The sequence below is a fragment of the Carassius auratus genome, unplaced genomic scaffold (assembly GCF_003368295.1).
Source record: "Carassius auratus strain Wakin unplaced genomic scaffold, ASM336829v1 scaf_tig00013661, whole genome shotgun sequence".
NCBI lineage: Eukaryota > Metazoa > Chordata > Actinopteri > Cypriniformes > Cyprinidae > Carassius > Carassius auratus.
In genome coordinates, this window is record NW_020524426.1 from 35,030 (window position 1) to 62,492 (window position 27,463).

A 27,463-nucleotide genomic window follows, 5' to 3' on the forward strand; every position below is an offset into this window, starting at 1 on the left:
GAATGTGTTAAGTGATGATACTTAACACATGATGATACTTAACGCTGCTAATGGTATGAACAATAGCAACTTAGACTGACTGAAGCATATCATCACTTAACACATTTTCTATATATATATATATATATATATATATATATATATATATATATATATATATATATATATATATATATATGCACACACACGCAAATATAGTGATAGTGACGTGACATGCATCCAAATATGGTGACCCATACTCTGAATTTGTGCTCTGCATTTAACCCAGTCAAAGTGCACATGCACTGTGAACACACACCCAGAGCAGTGGGCAGCCATTTATGCTGCGGTGCCTGGGGAGCAGTTGGTGGTTCGATGCCTTGCTCAAGGGCACCTCAGTCGTGGGAATTGAGGGTGGAGATAGTGCCCCCCCCCCCCACTTACAATTCCTGCCGGCCTGAGACTCGAACTCACTAGCTTTGAATTAGGATAGCGAACTTGTCAGAAAACCTGAGGCCACCTGACAGCTCATACTTCCATCGACTGTGACCCATGTGGGTTTATGTAGTTTGAAAGTTTGGGGTGTGAAACTTTCATCACATTCATATAAATTAATACTTTTATTTAGCGAAGACATTAAAGGGTTCATGTGATGCCCATTAAAACCCGTTATTAACATGATATAAACATGATTTCGAGTCATGATCTCTTTTGGAAGGCTGAACAAAGTAGTTTTGTTTTACTCAATGAAACAGCATCACACTCCATGGCCTTGAGTGATCAGAGGCTGGAGGCCTAGAGTGAGCGGAGGCCAGCTTGAGTGAGCAAATGTGGAAGCGCTTGAGAATGGTTCAGCCGGTGTATTCTACGAAGGATCATCCAGCTGGCTTGCGGCAACCACATGTGATGACCCCGGGCTGGATGCCACTTCATCCACCGTAAAAGATGATCCAACGATCCACAGTACAAAGTTGATGTATTTCCTCAGCGACCAGCACAGATAAGCTCTCGGCATGACAAAGCAGATATCGTCCTGTTTTGGTAGTTTCGCTTTCACAATGAAACACACAGCATGTATATGACATGGCGGTGTTGGCAACAACATTACTACAATGAGAATAAAAGGTACGCCTTCTTTCTTTGCGTGGACATCTGGGCAGAGTATGCAAATCTTCCCACATAGTGACAAAGAGATGTGGGGCATGTTAGAAGGGGTAGTGGGTGTGGTTGACTGACTTTATATAGAATATCTCTTTGGATTTGAGACTTTAATCTTTGCAGCTTCACAGATCTTTTTTTATGCACCGAGAGCTTAAGTTGTAACCCTCCAAAGAGAAAGGAGAAATTGAAATCGCATCGTATGACCCCTTTAAATTGGTCTAAAGTGACAGCAAAGACTTTTACATAGTTGCAAAAGATTTCCATTTCATGCAAATGCTATTCTTTTGAACTTTTTATTCATCAAAGAATAAAAAAAAACAAACATGTATCACAGTTTCATAAAAATTTTTAAAGAACACAACAGTTTCCAATGTTGATAATAATAATAAGAAATGCATCTTGATCACCAAATCAGTATATTGAATTATTTTTGAATAATCAAGTGACCCTGAAGACTGGAGTAATGGATGATCATAATTCAGCTTTTCCATCACATTAATAAATTGCTTAAAAAAATAAAATTAAAAATACACATATATATATATATATATATATATAGAGAGAGAGAGAGAGAGAGAGAGAGAGAGAGAAAGAAAGGTTCATGCTCTAACAACTCTTTAAACAGATTAATGTCAACAAGATGTCAGGATCTCTGACTAGCCATTGTTTCTTTCTTTGAGGTGCGGTAACCCTACACCAGTATTGGTACATCCTAGTTAACAGTGAAGGACTGTTTTTGCATGTGAGTTCGAGGAAATGATGCATACTTTCTTTCGGAGCAGCATGCTGCTCATCTCTTGGCTGCTCAGAAGCTGGTTACTGGAGAGGAGAACCAGTGCAATGAGCTCACCACACAAAGTTGCCAAGTGACTAATCCCCAATCACTAATTAAAGCACCAGCAAGGCACATATGTTGCCTGCATGCTTACGCAAGTCTCCGTCACTTCTGCTGCACTGGCACCACAATGAGGGGACGGCAGTGAGGTGTATCTTCTACCCTCCTCTTCGTCTCCTCCCTTGTCTCTCTCTTCTGTGCTATGCAACACTGAAGCTCTGGATTGGAGAGAGAGAGAGGGAACAGAGCACAAGTGTGAGAGACTATTAAAGGAAATGGACGAACTATGATTAGAGTGGCGTCTTTTCCTGATTTTTGCCTGAGACGGGTGTACAATGTGAAGTCCACCCAGATGGCCATTAATTCAGGCCGCCGGTTGCTATGGTAACACCTGCTGCAACTGTTGAACCAGGTTTGTCCAGCACTCCTGAGGTTTTTTTTTTTTTTTAGAGACATGTGTCCCCCATTCAGATCACCCATCAGACCTGACATCAGGACAGAAGTTGCTCCAGGTGCAGGAGTACTGATGCGTCTCAGGGCTCAATAAGATTTTTTTTTTTCTGCCATGCCAAGATTTGTACTTGCCCAGGCACCACAAATAAACAAACAAATATATGTTTATATGCAAAATATATAACTTATATAATATAATAAATAACTTTTTATTTTTATATATTTTTTTGCAACTTCCAAAGCTTAGTATACATGTACAAAAAGATACAAAATAATAATATAATAACAATAATAATAATTAAATGAACATCACAACCATATAATGAAATATTGTGACATTTTAGAAGTATTAAACTGTAACAAATTTTAACATGTGAACATTAGTTGTTTGACTTACATAGAAACACACTAGGGCTGTTCCGATATTAGATTTTTCACACCACGTTTATTGTGTCCAAAAGAATTCATGATATTGATATATCACGAAACCTTAGCGAATCAGCCAAATTTATTGTACTTTTATTTCATTTTTCTTTTTTACCCAATTAACATAAGGATACTGATAAACACAGGGCACATACATTTTTGCTTCTTCTTCAGGTCACAGCGGACCTGAGACTCTGGCTTTCTTGGTCTTCTTTGAAGCTTCTTATGAAATAATGAGTCAACAGTATATTGTTCAACAGTATAATGAATAAATATTAGCATAAAAGCTGATGTTGATATTACATGATTTGAATATCAAAGTTATCGTCAATACCGGTATATCGCGATACCCCTAAAACACATCCACATAATAAGGATCATTGTGGTGGACAGTAAGGTAACACACTGAGGTCAGACAGTCAGGCTGTGGCACATCCACATGTATCTCACAGCAAGTGCTGCTGTCTGTCCCTCTCCTAATAGTATCTCTATTATTTCAGTTTCATGAATGGCTGAATAGTTCTTTATTAAGTTGGTCAGTTGGTTGTTGAAGTTGAGGTTTCTCATGGATACATATCTATGACAGTGAAGGAGGAAGTGCATCTCTGTCTCTGTCTCTCCTGCCTTACGGTGAGCACACACCCTTTGCTCTCTGGGTAACCAGTTCTTTCTGTGTTTGCCAGTCTCAATGGCTAGACTGTGCTCACTGAGCCTGTACTTGGTCAGGATCTGTCTCTGCTTTGTGTCTCCGACACAAATTGATCTTTCAATTCATAATTTCATTTTAGAGTTTTAGATTTTAGTTTCCTGGTCCCAATTTTCCAGATATGTATTGATAATCGTTTGATAATTTGATTTATTTTGATGTTCGGGTAAGAAGCAGTGCTGGTTAGTATTAGTAAAATTAGTCAGGGGGGTAAGTCTGAGAACTAGCTTGACTAAGTGGACTCTTTTCAGGGTTCAGGTCTTGGGTTTGTATTGCTTTAAAATGTAGCTATTCTGTGGGTCTTTATTTAAGATGCATCAAGAATTCGACGGAACTTTTATGCATATTATTTATTAATGGGAATCTGCCTTATTTTTTTCAGTATTTCTTTATAGTTTTAGGAAAATTTTTTCAGGATTCTGTTTGTAGGGCTTCTGTTGGATATCTGTCCCATCTAGTGTAGCTCTGATTGCTGAGTGGAGCCCAAACCTCACTTCCATACAGCAATATGGGCTGAATAACACGATCAAGGATTTTACATCAAATTGTAAGCAATATTTCAATATATTGGAATTTTATCTTGATTGCATATGGAGCTCTGCAAGCTTTATCTTTGAGAGCATTCACTTCAAAACTGAAACTCCCTGGTGCAGTGATGATCAAACCAAGCTAAGTATACTGCATTGTGTTTTCTAGGCCGGTGCGTGTGCTTTGGGTGTGAGGCGGCTCACAGAAAGGTTCTCATAGTCAAAGAGTACGCAAGTACTGAATTGAGCACTTGAATGTTTAAAATTGTAGGACTTAAAAGTATGTGCAAATTATACATTCTGGCATGAGTCGCAAGCGTCTTTCACATTGAAATATTTGTGAGAATCAGTAGAATCATGCTCGTTCCCATGCCGAAATTCAAGCCCTGACACACATACATTCATACATTCATACATGCATACATGCATACATACATACATGCATACATACATACATAAAATATATATATATATGTATATAAACAATCAAAACATTATTACAATAAATAATTATAAATATACGTAAGCTACTTTAATATTAATTTATTTACTTAATAAAATATATATGATGGGAAAAAATGTACTGTATATAAAGATTTTTTTGTTTCATTTGCCAATGACTTTTTAATTTATTATACTAGCTAGTTTTTGATTTTTAAAAGTATTTACCACTTTATCCTTACCTGCTTTGTTACTACACCTTATTATTGCTCGGGGGGCGGGGGATATTTATATATTTGTGTAAATTCATAAATATTTTTTCAACATTGTCAAAAATATTTTTAATAAATTAAGTTTTAATCTGTAACACTAGATAAAAATTTTCACAGCTAAATTTATTTTATCATAAACCAACATCTACATTCATGAACATGCTTTATTTGAATTTTTTTTTTTTTTATAACATTTACCCAGATTGTTATTGAGGTATAACATAGCATGGAATGTCGCTACTGACCAATCAGAATCAAGTATTCCACAGAGCCGTGTAATAAATATATATGATGTATATATAATGCTAGGTCATTAACCATTAATTTTACAGACATTTCCATTAACAAAAACACAATGCAATGAAGTGTAAAATGAAAAATACAGGTAAAATATAAAAAAAAAATCATTTATTTCTTAAATTCCTTTATATGAATGCAGTACATTGTGCCCTGTTTCATGGATTACAGTGAATTTTTCTTTTACACTTATGTATATAGAATATATACAGTATTTGGCCAGTGACCAAATACTTACCATCAGAGATTGACCGATATTGGATTTTGCCGATACCGATAGCAAGATTGAACCACACTGGCCGATACCTATTAACCGATTTTTAAAATTTTAAAATGGATACCGATCCAGTTTTTAAAATGGATACTGAAAAAAATACATACTAAAAATTCTACTAGTAGTAGTAGTAGTAGTAGTAGTAGCAGTAATAACAACAACAGCAGTAATAGTAAATGTTGGAATTACCACACTCTAACAGGGTCCTATGAAATATGTTAAATTTTTACTTAAATTCCATTTTATTTATTTCTGTTTTTTCTCCACTCATTTTTAATAGTTAAATTAAAGTTTATTCATCATAAATTAAGTTTAATTAAAATAATGAAACGTTTTCAAATCAATTTAATAAAAGGTTAACAAAAATTACATGGTTAGGGCTATATGAAATGTTTTATTTCTTCTCGCCATATTTTTTTTCTGTTTTAGCATGTCTGATTATTTGAGCGCATAAAACAACTACCGTATTTTCCGGACAATAAGTCACACTTTTTTTTCATAGTTTGGCTGGTCCTGCGACTTATAGTCAGGTGCGACTTATTTATAAAAATTAATTTGACATGAAGCGAGACAAATGAACCATTACCGTCTCCAGCTGTGAGAGGGCGCTCTATACTGCCAGAGAAGCTGCTCAGTTCTCCTGTAGTCTACACTGAACACATAGAGCGCCCTCTCGTGGCTGGAGACGGTAGTGTTTTCTCCTGGTTCTTGGTTTTAAATAAATGCGACTTATAGTCCAGTGCGCCTTATATATGTTTTTTCCTCATCATGACGTATTTTTGGACAGATGCGACTTATACTCAGGTGCGACTTATAGTCCGTAAAATACGGTATTTATTTTTTCTTAAAGAAGCCTAATGATTTTTCCCCTCAAAAATTTTGTGTATTTACATTTTTATTATTATCAAATCAAGGCATGGGACATTAATTTTATTTGTCTTTTAATTACTTAAAATTGGCAATCAAAGGGGATTTACTATCAAAATTAAAACATGGAAGAAATGTTGTGATTATTCCTAAAAATAATGTTTGTTTAATTTTAGTAGCAGTAGTAGGCTATGTACATTCTACTGAACAATAGACTGCAAAACCAGACTTTTATTTTGACAGGTTGCAAACTAAATGAATACCTTTACAATTATGTGCATGTGATATGATGCTTTTGCTTAAATCAAATGGTCAAATGCTCATGAAATGACTCTCAGAGCAGTTCTGGAGATGTTCTTCATGTGTTTTCGTCCTCATTCAGAGAGACAGCAGACAAATCACCGCGAGCATCACGCTCTAAGCTGTGAATCACGTTGTTATGAATGGATTCTGCGATTCCATCCGCATTTTCTGCATTGCGGAAAACATACAGCCCTACAATTATACCATCACAATGTATACTCTCACACTTTAACTGCTTCTATTTTTGAACACTTAATGATTATCTAATCAAAATAAAAGAGCGCTGAGTCTAGGAGAACTCACTGGTATCACACACACTACGGACGCCTCGCGTTCAACTTGAGCAGCGGTCTAAAACTATTTATTTATTCACCAAATGGACACAAGTTTAACCTACTTCAAGAATGAACAATGAGCCAAAGAGAAGTTTGAAGTTCAGTGTTTAAAAAAACAGAGCAAACAGAAAGAGCGATCTATATTATAGCTCTATAAATGCAGCATATAGACTTTATTAGAGCAACAGAAAGACAAACGTTTCGATGGAAATGCTCAATATACAATTCATTATGTACATTAACAAGTGTTTGTGTCGAATATAATGTAATTTAATGGAAAACTATGTGAATGGTGATCTGAGGCGCAGCAGGATTTTCTGTCTGAAGCTCTTTTCATTGTGCAGTGTCACGTGTCTGAACACACATCACGTGCTGTCAGGGACTTCAGCCACTCGCCCTCGCAGTGTATAATGAATACAGAGCATTCTCAGCCGCTCCAGCAATGGACTCAGCCCAACAGACGAAACACGGAAAACTATCAGCATGGATTTTTGCCAATAACCGATTATTCCAGCAATCAACTATCGGTGCAGATTAATCGGCAAAACCGATAAATGGGTCGAGCTCTACTTACCATTGTGCTTAAAAAAGACTTTTCAGAATTTTTCAGATGCCTTAATGTTGCATGCAGACTGTGTTGCACCTGCATTACGTAATAACCGCTCTCCTGTCACATTCAACATGAGAGCATGTCTGTCACTCCTAAAAGCTCCCAGAGTTAATAAGGCCTTTTGCTCCGCTTTAGTTCCAGAACTAAATGTACAGTTCTAAAGTACTGGAATGATTTTGTGCAAACTATTTCCCAGTACCATTTAAAGGGTTGCATTCGCACCGACTGTGTGTACTAGGACGTGACGTAAGCCAGTCGACAGCAATGTCATTTGTGCACAGCGTTCAACAATGTTAACAAAGAATAATAACATTAACACAGGAGGATTGAGGGTGCTGTGATCGGAGCTGTGATTTTGTTGTGTCTTGTGGGTTTCACAATAATAGACATGAATTGTAGAAATGTATACGTAAAGCGATTGAAAGAATAGAAAGGGGGATTAAGAATCTCCAATGACAACTGGCAGTGCTACATGAGCCTGCACTTCAGCGTCCGTATATTTATTGCGGTTCATCATACTTGTGAAATAAGTTGTCACAATGTTTCCAGTATGTTACACAGCATTTTAAATCATGGCTGGTGGGGGCGTTTTCGAACGTGCCTGGCCAATCAATGTCAACTTACGTCACGGTTAGTATCAGTTCTGCTGGTTAGACCCTGCACCTGTAAGAGATAATTTACATTCTCGAAAAAGGCAGTTCGTTACTAAAATCATACCTAGTTACTGTTCCTAGTTACAGTTTGGTGCGAAAGCGCCCACAAGTGGGTAGTTCCACAATTAGTACTGGTACTATGAAAAGGTTCCTGCGGTGCGAAAGGCCCTAATGTACTGAAATAGACCTTTTACTTAAACATAAATCTTCCTTGCAGTATTCAGATTCATTGTTGAGAATATTAGGCCACTTCAGTTTTTCACGTGAGCTTTTTTTTCATCTGAATTATGGAGAGCTCTAGTTTACAACAAAACCCAGAGGTCTGACATGCTGATTTTCAACCACATTATGCATGTATGGAGCAGTCGTTAGAGCCGAATGCAAAGACTGCGGGAGACATGAAGGTTTGCGCCTTTCACACAGATGCAGGATAGAAGTGTTTTATACATATTGAAAGAAATTCAGAGAGATTGATTCCTGAAGTGAGTGACATTATTTTGAGTGTACATGTATATAGTATGTATGTGTGTGTGTGTGTGTGTGTAATTATATAGTTAATACATCACTGTTCAAAATAACAAATAAATATGCATATTTAAAGCTGTTAAAGTAACATTTAAATTGTTAAATGTAACAAAATAAAGTAATTAATTTTTAAATTAAACTTTTTTTGATTTTGTGTTTCCTTAATTTTTTTTACATTTATACATTCATTCAATCCTGTTATTCTAGGTGTTCAGCAGGGCACTGAAAGGCTTAAACCATTTGAGATCAGTTAGGGTTTAACTGTGTATGTGCATGCCATGTTAGCAAATCGATCTTGGATTACATGATGCTGTAAATATTTTATGTTTAGTGGAGCCGTTTCTAGCATCAAGGTTGTGTAACAGTCTAAGATGCATCCAGGCTTGAGTATTGTCCAGTTTGGAGGTTAAAATAACCCAAGTTGAAAGTTAAAATAACCCATAATGACTTGTAGAGCCCTGGCATCAAGTGCACTGTGACAACAAACCGTCGGATAGAGCTGCATCTGACGCCTTGACAAAAAAAGCACTTCAGTCGCAGAGGGGCGTAGTTTTGATGGCATCTGTTGATGACTTGCTTCAGTTCTTCTGCAGACTTCACAGACTGAGCCATTGTTTCTTTATAAGAGATCTGCATTTGAAGTTCTTCCACAGCTGACAGACAGAGCGCCACAGATGGACTCGTACTCTAAAGCAGCCCTTTGTTTGGCCACAACCTATTTGTCTTTGTCTAGAGCTTTAGAGAGTGTGTTTGAGGCATTGCCCTATCGCCAAATGCATTTGAAGTACTCAGACGGTGAAATTAGTTGTTTGATATATTTTGCTTGGATTTATCTTTTTGATGTGCCAAAGAGCTGTGAATTTCAGAGATGTTGTCTCTGAATGTCTTCGTATTGTTATGATGTCAGTATCTCAATGAGAGTTTCGGTGTCTTTGTTCGTGTATGCCTTTTGTTGCAATTTTTTTTTTTCTCGATTGAATTGGCAAAGAAAGACATGATCTATTAGCAGCTTAATTGTGAGTTATCTGTTGAGTTGCCTGTAGGAAGCCATCAGGTGACTAAAGACCCTTTCGCTTGATTTGTATCGATGTTTTCCAGCACGTTGAATTAGATGGAGTTAAACCTTGAGCTACAGTTGTGCACAGGGCCAGTGTTGAAACATCAATGGACAATTTGGATTATTATTATTATTTTTAATACATATGCCCCCAGTTTGACAGACAAGGTAGCATAGTCCTATACTAAAATGCAAATCTGAGCTGTTTCAATTGAAACAAACTTGCACTGACTGATCTTTAAAACATCTCAGTGCCTTTATTTTGTTTTAAGATGAACACCAGTAATGCTTTTTTCTAAGGCATGTTTATAAAAATTATTTAAATGTCCTAATTGAACTAGAAGTCGCTTTGGATAAAAGTGTCTGCTAAATGCATACATTTAAATGTAAATTATTACTTTTCAAACTGACAAGTAAACATGCATATTTCAACCTTTATTTAGTTATTGGTTAAAATGTAATTTAAACATATCAAATGAGTAATATTAACTACATTAAATACATTTTTTAGACTGACATTAAATGGACATTAAGGCGATTTAATTCGCTGATAATAAAAAATTGTCATTAATGCAAATGAAGATATCTTACCAGAATCATTTAAAATGTTAATTTGGATATGAATGACAGTGTTATGGGTTTGTAATGAGTGATGAGACAGTGATGAGAGCATTTTTGTTTTTGACACATTTGGTTTCTTCATTTACTTTTATTAATCAATAAATTGGTAATAAATTTATTTTATGGTGTTGTGGTAGAAATAGTCTAATGCATTTTATCATTAATTTCAGGGTTTGTACAACCTTTTGAGAAAGAAATTTAAGCACTTTTCAATGATTTTCAAGCATTTCACACAACTATTTAAAACTCTAAAATGATCCAGTTTGAATTTTTTTTTTTTTTAATGGGAAGAACAAAATATACTTTGTGGTAAACAAACACCTATGTAAAATTTAAAAAATACATCAAATCACAATTATAACAAGAGGACAGCAGCAGAGGTGCACTTAATTGCTTATTAGTCATTCATTTCTACATTTTCTATATATTCTGAAATGATAAAATCACTATTATAAAATATCAAATCCGATTTTGTCAAAGTAGTGCTGGACGGTAAACTGGTTCATACCGAAAACCAGTGTATATTTTCGTTACAATGTTAATTTTGAATATAACGCCATACCGGTGTATTTAATTACTCAGCGTTCGGATCGAACGTTATGCTGCGCTGCGGCCACGGAACAGTTTCAGACAGACCCTTTACAATGTTGCACTTCTAAGCAGCGAATGCGAGGCGTGGTGAGGGTACACACAGCAGTGCTCTGGTGTTACGTTATACCGCCTGTTTCACACATAGTCTGTAACAGTGCAGCGATTGTTAACGTACTGAGTCTATTTTTGCTGTAATGCAGGTCAAATGGGTTTTTGGCTAGGTTTAAAACAAGAAAAAGAGCACTTTTAGATAAACAAGGAAACAGTATATATATTCACTTTTATGGAAGCAGAAAAACACAGTTCATTAAGACCCATGGGATTGCTTGTGATAAAGATTTAAATACAAAATGCACAAGACTGTTTCTGTCTGTGGTGTTTTAATTTTAAATATTTTAGCAAGAAAAGTAGGTTAATTATTGTCTTTAAATGTTTTGCTGCTTGCTTGAGCAGCTTATTATACAAACCTAGAAGTCAAATGCATGAATAATGCGTTGTTTATATTTATTGAGTTTAAACTAATGTCTATATGAAAGATTGTTACTGTTCTGTGATAAAAGACTTACAATGCTGAAAAAAAAAATGATATGAAATAAAAACAATGAACAAATGTTGTGTTTGTGGACTAAACCGACGCGGATCAGTAGCGGACTGCAAACACGTCCTGTGTGAAAGCACAATGAGTCCATGCTGCAGACTGCATATGCACTGCAGACGGAGTATGTGTGAAACAGGCGTTACAGCCAAAAAGAGGATCCTGGTCTGTTGTTTGGAGGTTTTTTGCTTTCCAAAAATCCGACCTCGACCAAACATCCATTTTATTCAAGTGCTGTCGGGCTAAAATTGTCGCCAAAGGCGGCAACACGAGCAATTTGCTCGCAAACACCTATTGTAATATCAACCAGTAGAAAATGCATTGTACACCTGATTATGCATGAAAAAAAAAAACGTGATCTACATTTTGGTCAAACCACCCAGCACTATTATGAAGAAAGAAAAGTCACAAACTTTTCTTCAATTTGCTACTAAATCACACATAATCACTGAAGTTGGTCAGTTCCATATGCTATAAAAATAATGGCACATTTAAACGAGTGGAATATATACATATTCTATATATAAAAAGTAGATCTTGCACCTGTTACTGTTGTTAATAAAAGTACATTTCATATGCATCTTAACTTAAGCTTAGTGCTTTACTGTCAAAACGGTTTAAACAATAAAGAAATGAAAAATAAGAAATTAAAATTATATATTGTTAGTAACTGCACTTATTAATGCAAAACAATAGTAACACCCCCACACACCACCCCCAGTGCTAACAAATCTGCTCCTGGTGCCACCATCTGAACTTAGTGGCACTGGAGCCACTGCTCTCAAAAGTTAGTCTGGAGCCCTGTATAGTTATTGTTAGAGTTATTTTTAGTAATTGTTCTTGGTGTGAAGGGGCCTTAAGTGGGCACTTTTTGGTCAAGACTACAGTCTATATAATATGACTTTCTAGTGCCACCATGAATTAACCATTTAATCCAAATTTAAGAATCAGAAATGACAAAGCTCATAGTCATATTCGATGATTTACCATCTTTGTCCATAGGTAGAACATGCTGTGTTTACCCTTGTGTCAATGCTAGAGTTTAAGATACTGCAGGATATCTGGCTATACAGTGACCTCTTGCTGTGCCAGATTTGTTTCTGATCCATCTGTCTGTCAGTGGTCAGAGCAGAACCTGCAGCATGTGGTTGTACAGGTTATTGCAGCCGAACAGTCCCAGCAGGCACGGAAACGGTCCAGAGCCACTGGCACGGTGCATAACCACGGCTGCTCGGTGCCTCAGGTGTACTGCTGCACACTCTGCAGCAGATTGGAGCTCTCCGAGGAGCCATTATTAGATGAAACATCTCCCATTACCTTCTAGAAATGCACCCCTGCCATATGTGCAAGCTAGAGCAAGAAATCATGCCTCTTCCATTTTCTCAAATGTGTTGTCAATTTCATAATATGGACCTATTAAAGTGGTTTGCTTCTTGCCAATGCAAACTGATGCCATAGTTGCGGTGACATCCTCAGGGACTAAAGGGCTAATGGAAGTTTTGCTTAAACTTTCTCTCTCATTTCATTTACAGTTGTACTTACAATTCCTGATTTAAGATTAGGGTAGTGCATGCCACTGCAAACCGCTCATGCAGTGGGTTTTTTATGCTGTTTAGTAATTGAACATTCTGTAGCAATGGTTAATTATGTCCCTTGTGTTTTGACAGTTTGGGCTCGTGGGGCAGATTTTGGCTGCGATAAACCAATTTTTCTCAGTCTGTGGGCCACCCACACTGCATAATTGATTTAATGTCTGTTAATGGGCTCAGCCACTTCTCCCAAACTCTACTGACTTTCTGCTGCTTACCACCAGAGCACAAAGTCTCTAAGCATCTCAAACTTTGCACATTGGTGCCTCACAATTGCAGAAAAGTTGTAATCAATTAAAAAGTCATTTGATTTTGAGTATCTGTCGATACCGAGTCCCCATCCGATACTTCTATAATACATAAAAAAAATAATAAAGAAGAGTGAAAAAACAGATCCAGGATGTTCAATAAATTACATTGTGAAATATATTCAAATATAAAACAGCTATTTTAAATAGTCTAGTAAAAATATTTGTACGTAATACACAATAAAATATTTGAGATGCTATGATTAAATAATTTTCATTTTGTGGTAATCTAGTACTTAAAAATTGTGTTCACACTTGGCACATTTGATTGAGTTTGAAACCAAATTCATTTCGTCTCCGTTTTCTTCAGAACATTCTTGTCAATCTGATTCATGTGGTTGTTTTGTTTGAAATTATGATAGAATTTTCATTTTGGGTTGAACTAATTCTTCAAAATTGAGTTCAAACTTGGCACATTTGATTGTGTTTGAAAACAAATTTAGTTTATCCTTATTTTCTTCAGAACACTCTTTTCAGTCTGAATCATGTGGTTTTCTAGTGTAAACTGATGACAGAATCTTTATTTTGGACTGAACAAATTTTTTTTATAGCTATGTTCACATATTGTACATTTGATTTAGTTGAGAATTTTTAATTTAGTTTTAAATCTAATTATGCAATTATTTTGTGCGCAACCAATATTAAATGGCACTTTTATTCACACTAATCAAAGTAAATAATTATTTTGGAATCAGGTCTGCATCTAAACCACCTGTGTGAAAGTGTCTCATCACCATTGGAAAATGGCACAGTATATTGAGAATCATAAATTCTAAACATGAACGCAAATAAAAACAAGTTCCAAATTCTAGTTGTCGTTGTTTTTTTTGTTTTTTTTTTTGTTTTTTTATAGCCGATGCCGATGATTTCTTGGAAAGCAGTGGTGCCGATATAAAGCCGATATGAATTTTTTACATTATTTTTTTTAATATTTAAGAAATTTGAAATCAATGTGTAAAGGAAACATGCTTATACTTTAGATGACAGTGTGACAAATAAATAAATAAATATTAAAAAGAAAGTAAACACTGTAACCAACAGGGCACTCAGTATTCTGGGAAGTTTGTGTGCACTGGGAATCCTATTTTTCAAATAAAGCCAAGGTAACCCTCATTTTACATATAGCACACAGTGAAAATGACATGAATATAACAGTGGGTAAATGCATAAAACACAGCATAATTTAAAATCACAAGTTTAAAGTTTAAAGCATTCAGTTCACAAGGACAGACCGTCACACAGAGAGAACACACAATCATGCTGGATAAAAATGCACACTTCACAAGATCTCACAGCTGGATTCGACTAATTTTGCAATGTTTGTGAAATTAAATTAAATTATATAAATGAATATTTGCTCAATGCTGACGGCAATCGAGAAAGTATTAAAATGTCTTTCTTTCTATTACTAATAGGCCTAATATAATAGCAATCGTTATAATACTTTCTGTATACATTAATTCCTTTGTACAAACATTCTATCTAGGGGTGCTCTGATCACGATCGGCCGATCGTTAATGTGCATCTTGTCAGTAAAGCTGGTTTTCTAATCAGCGGTAAATTCCATCAGGTGCGAGATTTCACGTAGAGCAGCTGTTACCGTTCACACAGAGCCGTTGTTAACTGAGAAAATGTGCAAATAAACGCTGAAAATGAACGTGGATTTGTGCAGCTTCTCTGTTAACAATGGCTCTGTGTAGTAACAGCTGCTCTATGTGAAATCACGCACCTGATGGAAAAAATAATTTACCACTGATTAGAGAACCGGCTTTACTGATGAGATAACGGTCGGCCGATCATGATCGGCGCAGCCCTAATTGTATCTGATTATTAGACAGACTTTTATCCGTATTAGACCACTGTTAACGACAACAATGAACAAGAGAGAGAGAGTGTGAGCACTGTGTGCGTTCAGGCGCTGACGCTCTCAGTGCCATCAAAATAAAACTCCTGCTTTTAACATCGGCCAGGCAGAACAACTTATTGGCGGATGTCGAAATTTGAAAAATCAGCCTTGGAGATATATCGGACTACCACTGTTGACCTTAACATGCACAGATTCTATCAGACTACCTTCCTGAGGCAATGAAAGGCTCTGTGATGTTTTTTTGTTTGTTATTGTTTTCTGTCTTCACTATTCTAGTGAATTAAACAGTCTATTGGAAATGCTGATGACATTTTTACCCTCTCCCCTGTAGATATCTGGAGTCTAGGGGTCATCCTCTTCATGCTGGTGTGTGGTCAGCCTCCTTTCCAGGAGGCCAACGACAGCGAGACCCTCACTATGATCATGGACTGCAAATACACTGTACCTGCCCATGTCTCCAATGCCTGCAAAGAGTAAGTTCCTGCCTTAACCTCTGCCTCAGCCCCAGTCAGATCATCTCTGGCATTTCCTGCAGCTTGAAGGTTGAGATTTTTCCTTTAGGCTATTGAGACACAATGGCTTTATGGAGCCTTTCACTGTACATTCATTATGTATAAAGCCAGACACAGTAATGTTCACATGGATGTTAATAAGCTACCTCAGACAGACTCGGAGTGACCTTCCCAAATTCTAAATATCTGTCGTGCTCAACTTCTTTCCTTCTGTGATCGGTTTGGAAAGGTATTATGTGAGGCTGTCATGATTTAAATTTTGGCAGGCCATTAATTGTCATTCAAATAATTGGAAATATTTTGGTCACATCAGTTATAATGAAACCTTACAAGAATTTACTGGGTCTAATTTAAGCTCATTTCACAAAATTTGTGGCATAATTTGTTGCATTATCATCAAAAATAATTGACTCTATGCCTTTTTTTAAACCAAAAAGTTGTTACAGTGGAAATAAACCAGACCGGAGTTGTGAAAGATTTTAAATCAAGAAAGTGAGATTTGCTCCATGTTACAATTTGCACATGCCCCTTTATCTTAATATTTACGAATAACTATATCAGAATACGGATCGAATTAACGCTATCAGTATTTTATTTGTATTTTATTTTTTTTTCTGAAGACTATCATTTAAAATAAATGCTGTTCATTTTAATTTTCTATTGATCAAAGAATCTCAAAAAACTGTCTCTGTTTTCAACATTGATAATAATAATAATAATTTTTTTCTTGATCACCAAATCAGCATATTAGAATGCTTCATGATCATGTGACACTGAAGACTGGAGTAATTGCTGCTGAAAATTCATCTTTGCCATCCCAGGAATTAAATAAGGTTAAAAATAGAAATTTAATTGTATAATAATATGCATAAAGAGAGCTCATGTTTCCCTTAGGTGTCAGGGTGCTTGTGATTGGTTTACCGAGAGTTCGCGTTAAATATGATAGGCTTCTGCAGCCAGACTGATCGTATTGTCAAACAGCACAGTTATGTAACTGATAAGCTCCAAGCGTAAGCCAGAACTGACCTCTCATTCACTCACAATTTTTCTCCCCTCAACTATAAACTGTGTCGTTTAGCTCGCACTTCTAGCTGTCTCTTGCGGTTTGTCCTCAGGAATTGCATGTTAGTCCAGTGTGTGTTTGTTTTCCAGTTCTTTGTCCGCGCATTGTGAGTACACGTTTAGTGTTAACATCTTTCAGAAGTAATGCCAACAGCTAAAATTAGACTCTGCCCTGCTCTGCTACAGAGAAAAAGCGCAGAACACACGCATGTTAAAATCCAGCTGGTGTGGACATGCTACAATCTAGTCCAAAATGGTTTATGTGCTTTTCATGCCCTGCCGCCATTCAAGCAGAAATTTATCTTGGAACATCATCTTTTGAACAGTCTATGCAGATGTGCAAATGTAATGGTTTTTGCTCCCAAATAATTCAGAAAATTTGATTTCTTAAAAATTTCTGAAAGGTGTTTTAAAGGCTTTGAGTCATTGAATAGATGTTGCAAAACATTTTTTATAAGTGTATATGCTTTTTTAGCAGGTCGTAGCTGTTTTTTAAAACTTTTTTTTACTGTATCAACTGGATTTAGCATAGAATCCAGTTGTGAATCATGCTAGAAACATGCTAACAACATGCTAGAAATGCACTAGTAACTTGCTAATCATGCTTAGAAAACACCATGCTAGTAACGTGGTAATCATGCTAGAAACATGCTACCGACTTTTCTAAACATGCTAGAAACATGCTAGCAACTAGTCACTTTTTATTCGATATTCAAATATGGATTCGAACATGACGTGAAATATCCATAATAGAACTATAAATAAAATATTCGTTTTTTTAAAATGCCATGTGTAGCGCATTTTTTACAGTCTATGATTAGACCATTTGTTTTTTATTTTATTCTTTGCCATCTTATCCAGTAGAGGGGACTCTAGACTAGGGCTGAAATGATTCCTCGAGTTACTTTTACACATTTAAAAGCTAAACAAAATCATAGGAACTCCGTTATTTTGACAGGAAAATACAACAAAGTATATCGTTAACATGTAGTGCGTCAAGTCTGCATGTATGACTCTCTTTGCTCTCACCTAAGCGACGGCGAGTTGTGCGCCTCTACAGTAGAGAGTTTACGGTACGTCAAACACATGCTGTGCATCCATTGAAATGAACTGAGAAATATCACAGATCATTTGACGGAAAGAGAAACTCTGAAGCACTCAGTCAGAGAGTATTATCAGCGAGTGAACATATATCTGAGCATAACGTATACTTGGCCTCCAACTCACACACTGGTGAGTAAAATCAGAGAATTGCTTAGCCACTGGCTAATATTAGACATAATTTAGTCTTCCAGACTGAAGATTTAGTCGCATATGCCAGTGATTAACGCAATATATAGGGTTGAATAGTGATTTCTGATTATCACACTCTGATTACCATATTTTCAAGTACCAAAACACATTTCAAATACTTCAGAAAAGTTAGGATGTGTTATAATAGTGCTGCAGATTTCATCCTGTCATTATCACTTACGTGGAGAACAGGAAACTGTGCAGCGGGGTAAGGAAAAGTGTTGGGTCTTGATATTGTTTTTCTGTGGATGCCATTGTTAGGTTGTTAAAAGTATCACACAAGGCTCAGCTGAAAATGAGATGAAACGTTGGGCCAGTTTAGCACTGTGACAAAACCCGTTTAACCAGTGGTAAATATTTCAGTACATCTGTGTAAAAGGTCAATTACTCATAAATATGCAAATTACTTTTCAAATGAAAGGAATTTTAGGCTTTGTCTTTGTAAATGTGACAGATTGTGACCTATCACAAAGGTGTCATGTTGGTTATTCAAAACTGCATCATCGCTCCTTCAGGGTAACCTAGTTTAGCCAGTTTATCGAAGGAGTAAGACATATTTCACAGCACAAGTCTTAAGGAAATTTATAAGGGACAGTGATTCTGTTTATTTAGCACAGTCTTTTCCAATAAATTTCTTTAAGGGCAACTTTGCAGTTTTTCAACCAGTTTTGTATTACAGTGTTCGTAGTATATTTATTTGTGGGCAAAAGTCTACTCGCAACACTGTAACAGTGCATAGTGTAATCTGCTAAATTGTTCTTTAATGACATGACAATGTAATAAAGTAAATGGCTCATGCCACATGGAAATTGCTCCTCACACATGTATATTGTCTTTCACAGTAGTCAACTTTGTACAACTTCTCAATAGTTCACTGCGATAAACATTTCTGACTGTTATTAGAAGCAGTACTCAATGTAGTAACCAGAAATCACATATTCTGTTTAGATACATGGCAGAAACAATGGGTTTTTTTTTTTTCAGTGTGAAAGCATAATACAGTTTCCTAACTGGACACAACACATCACATGATAAATTGTCTTTTTTCTATGTTAGTCAGAATCCATTGACTGCCCTTAACCAGTCATGACCTTGATATGTGATAAGCAACAGGGGATTTTATTTTTGGAACTGTTTCTATTTCTGCAATGTCATGGTTGAGAGTTCAATAACTATCAGGTACTTGTGTTTTTGACAATATTAGAGTTGTTTAAGTTTGAATATAATTTCTATATCGTTTTTGCATAACTTTAAGAGAAGTTAAATAACCTTGATTTTTTTTTTTTTTTTTTTTAAACTGTGTAATTATCTTATTAACTTATTAAACGTTAATGTGGAGAACAGTGGGCTAATTGGCTGTTGGCATGTGATTGAACTTTCTGGGGGTCCCGTCAGCTCTAAATGTTCAATGAGCTGAATCTCTTTCAGTCAACAAAGAACACTTCAAAAACAGCCTCTGAATCTTCTTTTATGAGTTCTGTTGGTGTCCTGACAAGATTTTCTGTTAGATTTAGATTATTTTCCATCGCATTGTATCTTAAATGATAAAATCATTTTGTGAAATATAATAATTTGGCTTTTCATTCATTTCATAGTCCTCAAATTTCTTTTGTTTTACTCTGGGAGTATAATAAATATGGTAATTTTGGAAGATTATCTTTTAATGTTCGACTCTCTCAGCATGCTCAAATGCAAACAAGTGATGCATGAAAACAATTCAGAGCATTCCACTAGTCATTTTCTTTTGTTTTGTTTTGTTTTGTTTTTCTTTTCCTCTCAACTGTGTTTCTATTTTTGTCCTTTGCTTCTTTCTTTCTTCCTTCATTCATTTTTTCTCCATGTTTTTGGTCTGAGTAATTTTGATATCATGGTGGAACTGCTTCTGCTGCACAGACATACTGTCTGAAACAGTGTAGTGTGGTAAATGTGATTTATGGCTTTATCGGCAAACTGTCTCCCCTAAAAACAATATTATTGGAAATTATGGTTTTCTCTGGAAGGATTCTTTTCAGCTTTCAGTAGTGTTCTGTTTATGCATTATATTACTTAAAGTATGCTTTCAAGCAAGCTTTTAAGCTCTTTAAGGTCTCAGTAGATAAAATACATTTATGATAAAATACATTTCCCTGTCCTTTAAACATAAACAAACAAACAAACAAAACTTTAATTAAATTGCTTAAAGATGTAGTGTACCACTATTGCCATCAAATGGAAATGCATTTTTTTTTCTGATTAAAAATAAACTCTCATTTATTTTATTTTATGTTATTTTATTTTATTTTATTTTATTTATTAATTTTGTATTAGTCATTCTTTCACTGTGGTGCTACCCAAAAAAATGTTTAACTGTGATGTTTTTAATTAAATTGCTTGCAGACTGATTTGGGAGGGAAAGCTATTTTATAAATCATTAAGTTTGTTTGGGTGTCACGACTGCCCAGGGTGATTATTATTATAAAACCTTTAAAAAAAACAATCACTACTTGAAATAAAATAAATATAAGCTGACATAAAATATGAAAAATAGAATGACAAAATTTCTCGATTTGTTTAAGTTGAAGTATTAAAAGAAAGTAAAACTTAATGTAGACATATATAAACATTTAAAATAATGACAAAAATACACAACAACTAAAATAACTCTAACTGGCCGGTCTCAACACAAGGAAAGATTCAGAACTGGTTGCACTATCTGTCATTTTGTCTTAATATCTCCTCTTATCAGGGTGTGCCCTGCTATCCATCCACTTCTGTAAATTCCTCCCATGACTTTATTTTTCCTTTTCTGTGTTTAGTTTGGCTTATGCAACATAGACTTTCAGTGTTTAAGACTGGCATACACTGGCATGGTGTATTCTGGCCCCAAAAAGAGCCAGCTGTCTGATTTAGCCCTCTCTGTATATCCCTGTGATTGCTGTCAGGTTGCTTTCTTTCATCGCTGTGGAATCACAGATGAATTTGATAGGCGTTGCAGCACACCATGTGGTTAATGCATGTACAAGCAGTGGTCGGCTCATCAGCATCGCTGTGCTTCCATCTGCCACCATTTTCATGTCAATCATCGTTACCATAATTAATTCAGCATTACTTGGTCACTTTTTTACACCTACATTCCTTGAAGAGGAGGTTGGTGTTGAATTGCCTCTGGATGTCTTCCACATTCTTTGTGCAAGACAAAAAGAAAGCTTAACTTACAGCCTAAATATTGTGTCTTGATTTGACTTTCTGTGATATCTGCTGTTTTTATACTCGGAGACCTCAGGAATAGTGTAAACATTCCAAGCAGATCTCCACGGTCGGTCCCGCGATGGCCTTTCCGCTAGCAGAGATACAAGAGATAAATTTAGACTAAACAATCAAAGTGCTAATTTCTCTGCTTAGGGGGAGAACATACTTGCCAAATCCCTGCAGAAAGTCAGTGTTCATTTATGCTTCTCTTTTCTATATCTTTTTCCCCTGGACAGTAGACATCCACTTTTATGTTGCGAGTAAAAACCTTGAGATAGCGTGTGTGTGTGGTAGGTAAGCAGCAGTGGTCTGCTGCAGTGTTTTGGACCGTTCAGCAGCGATAGAGTGATTATTAGGATTAAAGTAGGCGTTATCGGGGCTCCCTGCCATGCTGGAGATCCGAGCGCTGTGTGGAGTCTCAGGGGAAGTAGTTGCTGACAGCAGTTTGGCATCATAGAGAGAGAGAGAGAGAGTCAGTCCATGAATCTAGCTCTTTTAGCTTCCACACCTGAACCCACTGCAGCAAGTCACAATGTGAAATGTTTACAGGTTTTTACATTAAATTAGGGCTGTGCAAAAAATCGAATGCGATTTTCATGCACATCTCATCAGTAAAGACGCTCCTGTAATTAGAAGTATTATCTCCAGCACGTGCGTTCAGATCAGGGTTGCCAGGTTTTCACAACAAATCCTGCCCAGTTGCTTCTCGAAACTAGCCCAATCGCGTTTCCAGGAGGTTCCCTGATAAAAAATTGCTTTCCTGGGTTAAAATTTAAGCTTTATGGCATGGTTGCCTTGGTAAAATTCGCATTTTTCGGGCTAAATATCACGTTATTGGTATTGTCGCTTCGACCCGCGGACATGAAAAACAACCACAGACTTGGCAACATTAGTTGGCATTTACTACACAGAGCCGTAATTCACTGACATCTACACAAAATCGTTTTTAAAATTTGTCGATTTTGAAAGTGATTTTGTGTTAGTTGTCGGTAGACTACGGCTCTGTGTAGTAACTGCCGCTCCACCTGAACCAGTGTTGCCAAGTCTGTGGTTATTTTTCATGTCCACGGTTCGAAGCAACCCCAATACCAATAATGTGATATTTAGCCCCTAAAATGCAAATTTTTTACAAGACAACCATGCCAAAAAAAAAAAAAAATTATATTTTAACCCCGGGAAGCAATTGTTTTTTATCTGGGAACCTCCTGGAATCGCGATTAGTTTTGGACTAGTTTTGAGAAGCAACAGGGCAGGATTTGTTGTTAAAACCTGGCAACCCTGATCTGAAAAAACGTGCTGGAGATATACTTCTAATTAAAGGAGCGTCTTTACTGATGAGATGTGCATGAAAATCGCATTCAATTTTTTGCACAGTCCTACATTAAATTAAAGTTTTGATATTATTAAAAGCCTTAAATGTTTAGTGTGTTTTATAGGCCGCATATATATATATATATATATATATATATATATATATATATATATATATATATATATATATATATATATATATATATATATATATTTGTATGTATGTGCATATTTTTTAAATCTAATTTTTGTTTAATTATTTAAATTAGTGGCCTTTTTCTTTGATGTTGTGTTTTGAGCATGAGATTTGATTCACTCATCATTTTAACTTGCAGCTTATCAGAGTCTCTCTATTTGAGTATTTCTATTTGAAGCTCTTTTGTCTGGATTTGGTTTTTATCAGGGCTTTTCAGCCTGGGTATTTTAAGGCGACTGTGTCAGACAGATTAATTTAGTCACTGCCTGCTTGCATAATATTCTCACTCATTAAACAGCTACCCCTGCTTTCACACATTTGATTTGCATGTGAAATTCAAGCTATTGAGCGGAGAGATGGTTCTCCTCATAATCAACGGCAAACTACTCAAAACTTTAGATTTTGTGAAATCTCGACTTGTCTTCAGTTGATAAGAGCAATTAAAGTCGTTAAATGACCTTCTCAGTGAGGTTAGCAACTAGATGTAATTGTCATTTCCAGATTGCGAGAAAAGCGTAAATCCTTGCAGAGAAGGAATAACTGTTTTAGATAATGCCCTAAAGCTTTTTCTTCCTGCAGCAGAAGCTGTTTTCCAATGTTGGAGTGCAGAAATGGAAAGCTCTTCTGTAGCATGAATATTTCATAGACAAGGTACTTGTTAAAAATGGTGACGCCTAAAAGTAAATAGTTTCTATGAATCTAAATGGTTTCTTTTTTCTAGTGACAGATTCTGTTTGGAGGAGATAGATTGCTTCATCTGCCATAAGGAACCAGGAATGTGTCTCAAACTTAACAGGAATTGCAGATTACGGTTCTTTTTAGTAAATCAAAAACAGACCTTATGACCAGGGTCATCTGATTCACAAACAAATGATTTTTATGAGCTAGTTATTTTAATAATTTGTTCAAAAAGATTTCAGGTTCAGGGCAGCTAGTGATATATCAATTACACGGAACTGCAAGTTTATTGTTTTCAGGGTTATCTAAATGAAAAAGAAACCCGTACATGTTTTAATGGCATATTAGTAAACTCAAGTGTCCTTTTCTTGATGACAGGAATACTGAGACATCATTTAGTCCGAGCCTTTGCCGAGTCTGATGCAGTGCATAGTTTTTTTAATGTTGATATTGAAAGGTTACATCTGGACCCCATTACTTTGTCCCAAAGCCTTTGATAATTACATGCATATAGAGTTATTTCTGAGACACTAGAGAGGAAACATCATCATGACAAGCTGCAGTCTTGTCCCCTATCATATTGTGACAGAGAGAAATTGTTGGCTTTAATCACTTCGCTTCTGTTCTAAAAGCGTCCCATAGTTTTGGATTTCATTTTTGGCACTGTAATTGTATTTTCAGATGTGATATCTGTTGATAAGAGCCTGGCAGCATATTCAAGGAGAGACAAACAGGCAGATTCTCTCGCCAGTTCTCATATCTATTTATTCTCTTTCTGCTTTAACAAATTTCTTGCATGCAGATAATGACTAGAGCAGGCAGGCTGCTTCTGCAGCTCAGCGGTCATGATTTCCAGACACGCCGCTGAATCTCCTCGGCTCTTTCATACGTGTGCTGAATACTGATGCGCTCCGGTCGAACTTTGCCTCTGCGGCAGCTCACAACAATGGCAACACAAGTCTTTTTCAGTCAGCTAATAAAAATGTTATTGGCTTTTCTTTGGCTAATGATGGAAAGGCCCTCTGTGGCAGCTACATCTCAAGCACATTGCGCTCCCTATTCACTTTCTGTATGAATAGCCATGTAAGACACCTAGCTAAGTGTAAAGTGAATTAGAATTTCGACCAGTGAAACATGAGAACTTAATAACCTGACTATCATTGAGCATTTACCCCCAGATAAATATTGGACCAGCCCTGAAATAATCATGGATTTCCAGCAAAAAAATAAATAAATCACTTGGCCTGAACTAGGGCTGCACGATATTGGGAAAAAATGACATTGCGATATTTCATTTTTCTGCGATATATATATTGCGATATTATTTCTTACAAACAAAAATGGGGTGAGCACACTTACATTCTAATTTTAAATGATGACACCATCGTGTCAACTGATTAATATGCGCGAGGGAGAGAGAGCAAGTCATCGTTCGTGTTGTTTGAAGACGGCTTGCTCTCTCTCTGTCTCTCTCGCGCGCGCGGTCTCTCTCTCTTTCTCTCTCGCGCATGCGCTCTCTCTCTCTCTCTCTACCCTGTTAAACTTGCATGTGTTTTTCAGTCCTGTCAATGATAAACTTTCACTCTATGATGGTTAAGCTGTGCAATTAATCCGCGAAACACATTCGTCAAGGGCCGGGGAGTAGCTGGCCCATACAGTTAATGAATAACAGATCAACTACGACAGCCTACATCGCACATCCTGCGATGTGACTATCGTGGATTCGTACATCGCGATATCGATGCTTAAATGACACATCGTGCAGCCCTAGCCTGAACAGTGTCTAGAATTCAGAAAGGCTCAAACGTTTGAAAAACTTCTGCACCCTCATCTTCTCTTCCTGTTCTTCACAGCCTGATAAACCGAATGCTACAAAGGGATCCGAAAAGGCGAGCATCGCTGGAGGAGATTGAGAGCCACGCGTGGCTTCAAGGAGTGGACCCATCTCCAGCCACCAAATTCAACACCCCACTGGTGTCTCACAAGAATCTGTCAGAAGAGGAACACAACAGCATCATCCAGCGCATGGTGCTGGGAGACATAGCCGACAGAGAAGCCATCATCGAGTAAGGCTTCTTGTAGGCTTGTGGTACAAATGTTATGAAGCCGGAAACTCTTATACCCTCAGGCTAATGTACAGCATTTTCCACAGAAGAAATAGCTCTCTGTCATGCTTTGATTTTCCTTAAGCGAGACTGTCATGAAATGAAATACTATATTAGAAAACACCTCCAGGTTTGTGGAATCAGCTTTAAGATTTTGGTGTAAAGGGTGTCAGAGCTCTTCACTTCAAGATGAGTTAGCTGGACTGGGAATAGGTAGCATAAGAGTGTTCAATCCATTTTAAATTACACTACTGTCAGATAATATATGTCAGCCAAATGAGCAATACAAGAACACTAAAGCTTCTAGCTACACAAACTCAATTTCACACATTATTGGGTTCTGAAATATTTCCAAATGCAATTCATTACACAACACAAGTTTTCATAAATATATTTTTTCTTTTTTCTATTTTTTTAAATAAATATCTGTATCTGTCATTACTAAAACAAGCAATTACTTAAATTATCTTTAAATCAGTTGAGACATGAGACCTTTGTAATGATCTGAATGTAATTGGGGAAACCCTAAACAGTCCAATAGAGTTGCAACCAAATTCGGCAACTAAAATTGTTTTGGTTAATGATTTCTGCCCTCTAAAACTGTGACGATTAAATACTGTCCCTGATTATGTGTTTTGACTGCGTCAGGCATCAGTTTCATACAAACAGCATGGATAATTAACAGGTAAACATGTCAGCTTTGTTGATGTACTTTACTGTGACAAAAAAAATATTCTATTTTAGCAATATGTAAAAAATAAATTACAAAAATTGGCTGAAATGTTGATAGGTGGCTCATTAACTTTGGCTGGTTTAATTTATTACCTGAAAACGCAACACGTTAATGTTATATTCTATTTGGCTTCGGCTAATTAAAAACTTTTTAATTTCACTAAAGTTGTTTGTAACCTTTACCAAATCTCAAAATGAATATCTATGTTTACTACTGTTGTTTCTATCTAAGCTGTTGTAATTCAGCATGGCTGTATTAGAGTAGGGTACCATTTTTTCGTAAGTGTTAAAAAATAAGTTCATCTCCACTGTCAGTGGAGCATGAAAGAACATAGTGCCGAAGACTCCCGCTGTACAGTCTTGTAGAAAGATGCATGCTGGGTGACGGTTCAAAGCACCCATCAGTCTTTTCTATGTCTTTGATCCCACTCCACAGCAGCTGGGGAACCCCACTATGAGAAAATGTAGTCAGTCTGCCTTAAAACCATAGTTCACCCAAAAATTTAAATGACCCCATAATTTACTCACCCTCAAGGCATCCTAGGTGTATATGGTTTCATTCAGACAAATACAATTAGATTTATAATTAAAATGACCCGACTCTTCCAAGATTTATAATGGCAGTAAATGGGTGTTATTCATTAGCAGAGGTGGGTAGTAAACGAGTTACATTTACTTCGTTACATTTACTTGAGTAATTTTTCGGGGTAACTAATACTTTTCGGAGTATATTTAAAGATGGGTACTTTATACTCTTACTTGAGTAATTTTTTTGGGAAAAATCTGTACTTTTACTTCGTTACTGTTGACGACGCTCTACTGGTTACTTTATCTTAATGCAATAAATGTTATAAATGCTTCAGTTTATTCCAGATGAGCGACGCCCATTCGCTAATGATTCATTCTTTTGAGTAAATTCTGTTCAAAGGCTTGATCAAACCCAATTGGCAAACGAGTGAATTGGTTCATGAATCAGTTTGAATGATTCATTCAGTTCCCTGCCGCACGCACTGAGCATCTGAAGCGGTTCACTCAGAGTTGTAACGTTTAAGAT

The 27,463-nt window shown here is 36.3% G+C and overlaps 1 protein-coding gene across 1 annotated transcript in view; it reads left to right on the forward strand.

Annotated features, from left to right (window-relative positions):
• The window catches only part of LOC113074096 (SNF-related serine/threonine-protein kinase), a 60,317-nt gene extending 34,030 nt beyond the window's left edge, over positions 1 to 26,287 (forward strand). The window contains exons 3-4 of the mRNA XM_026246819.1: positions 15,624 to 15,765; positions 25,426 to 26,287. Of these exons, the coding sequence (XP_026102604.1) occupies positions 15,624 to 15,765; positions 25,426 to 25,642 (359 nt within the window). The 3' untranslated portion in view covers positions 25,643 to 26,287. The remainder of the gene's footprint in view (positions 1 to 15,623; positions 15,766 to 25,425) is intronic.
• The last annotated feature ends 1,176 nt before the right edge of the window (positions 26,288 to 27,463 follow it).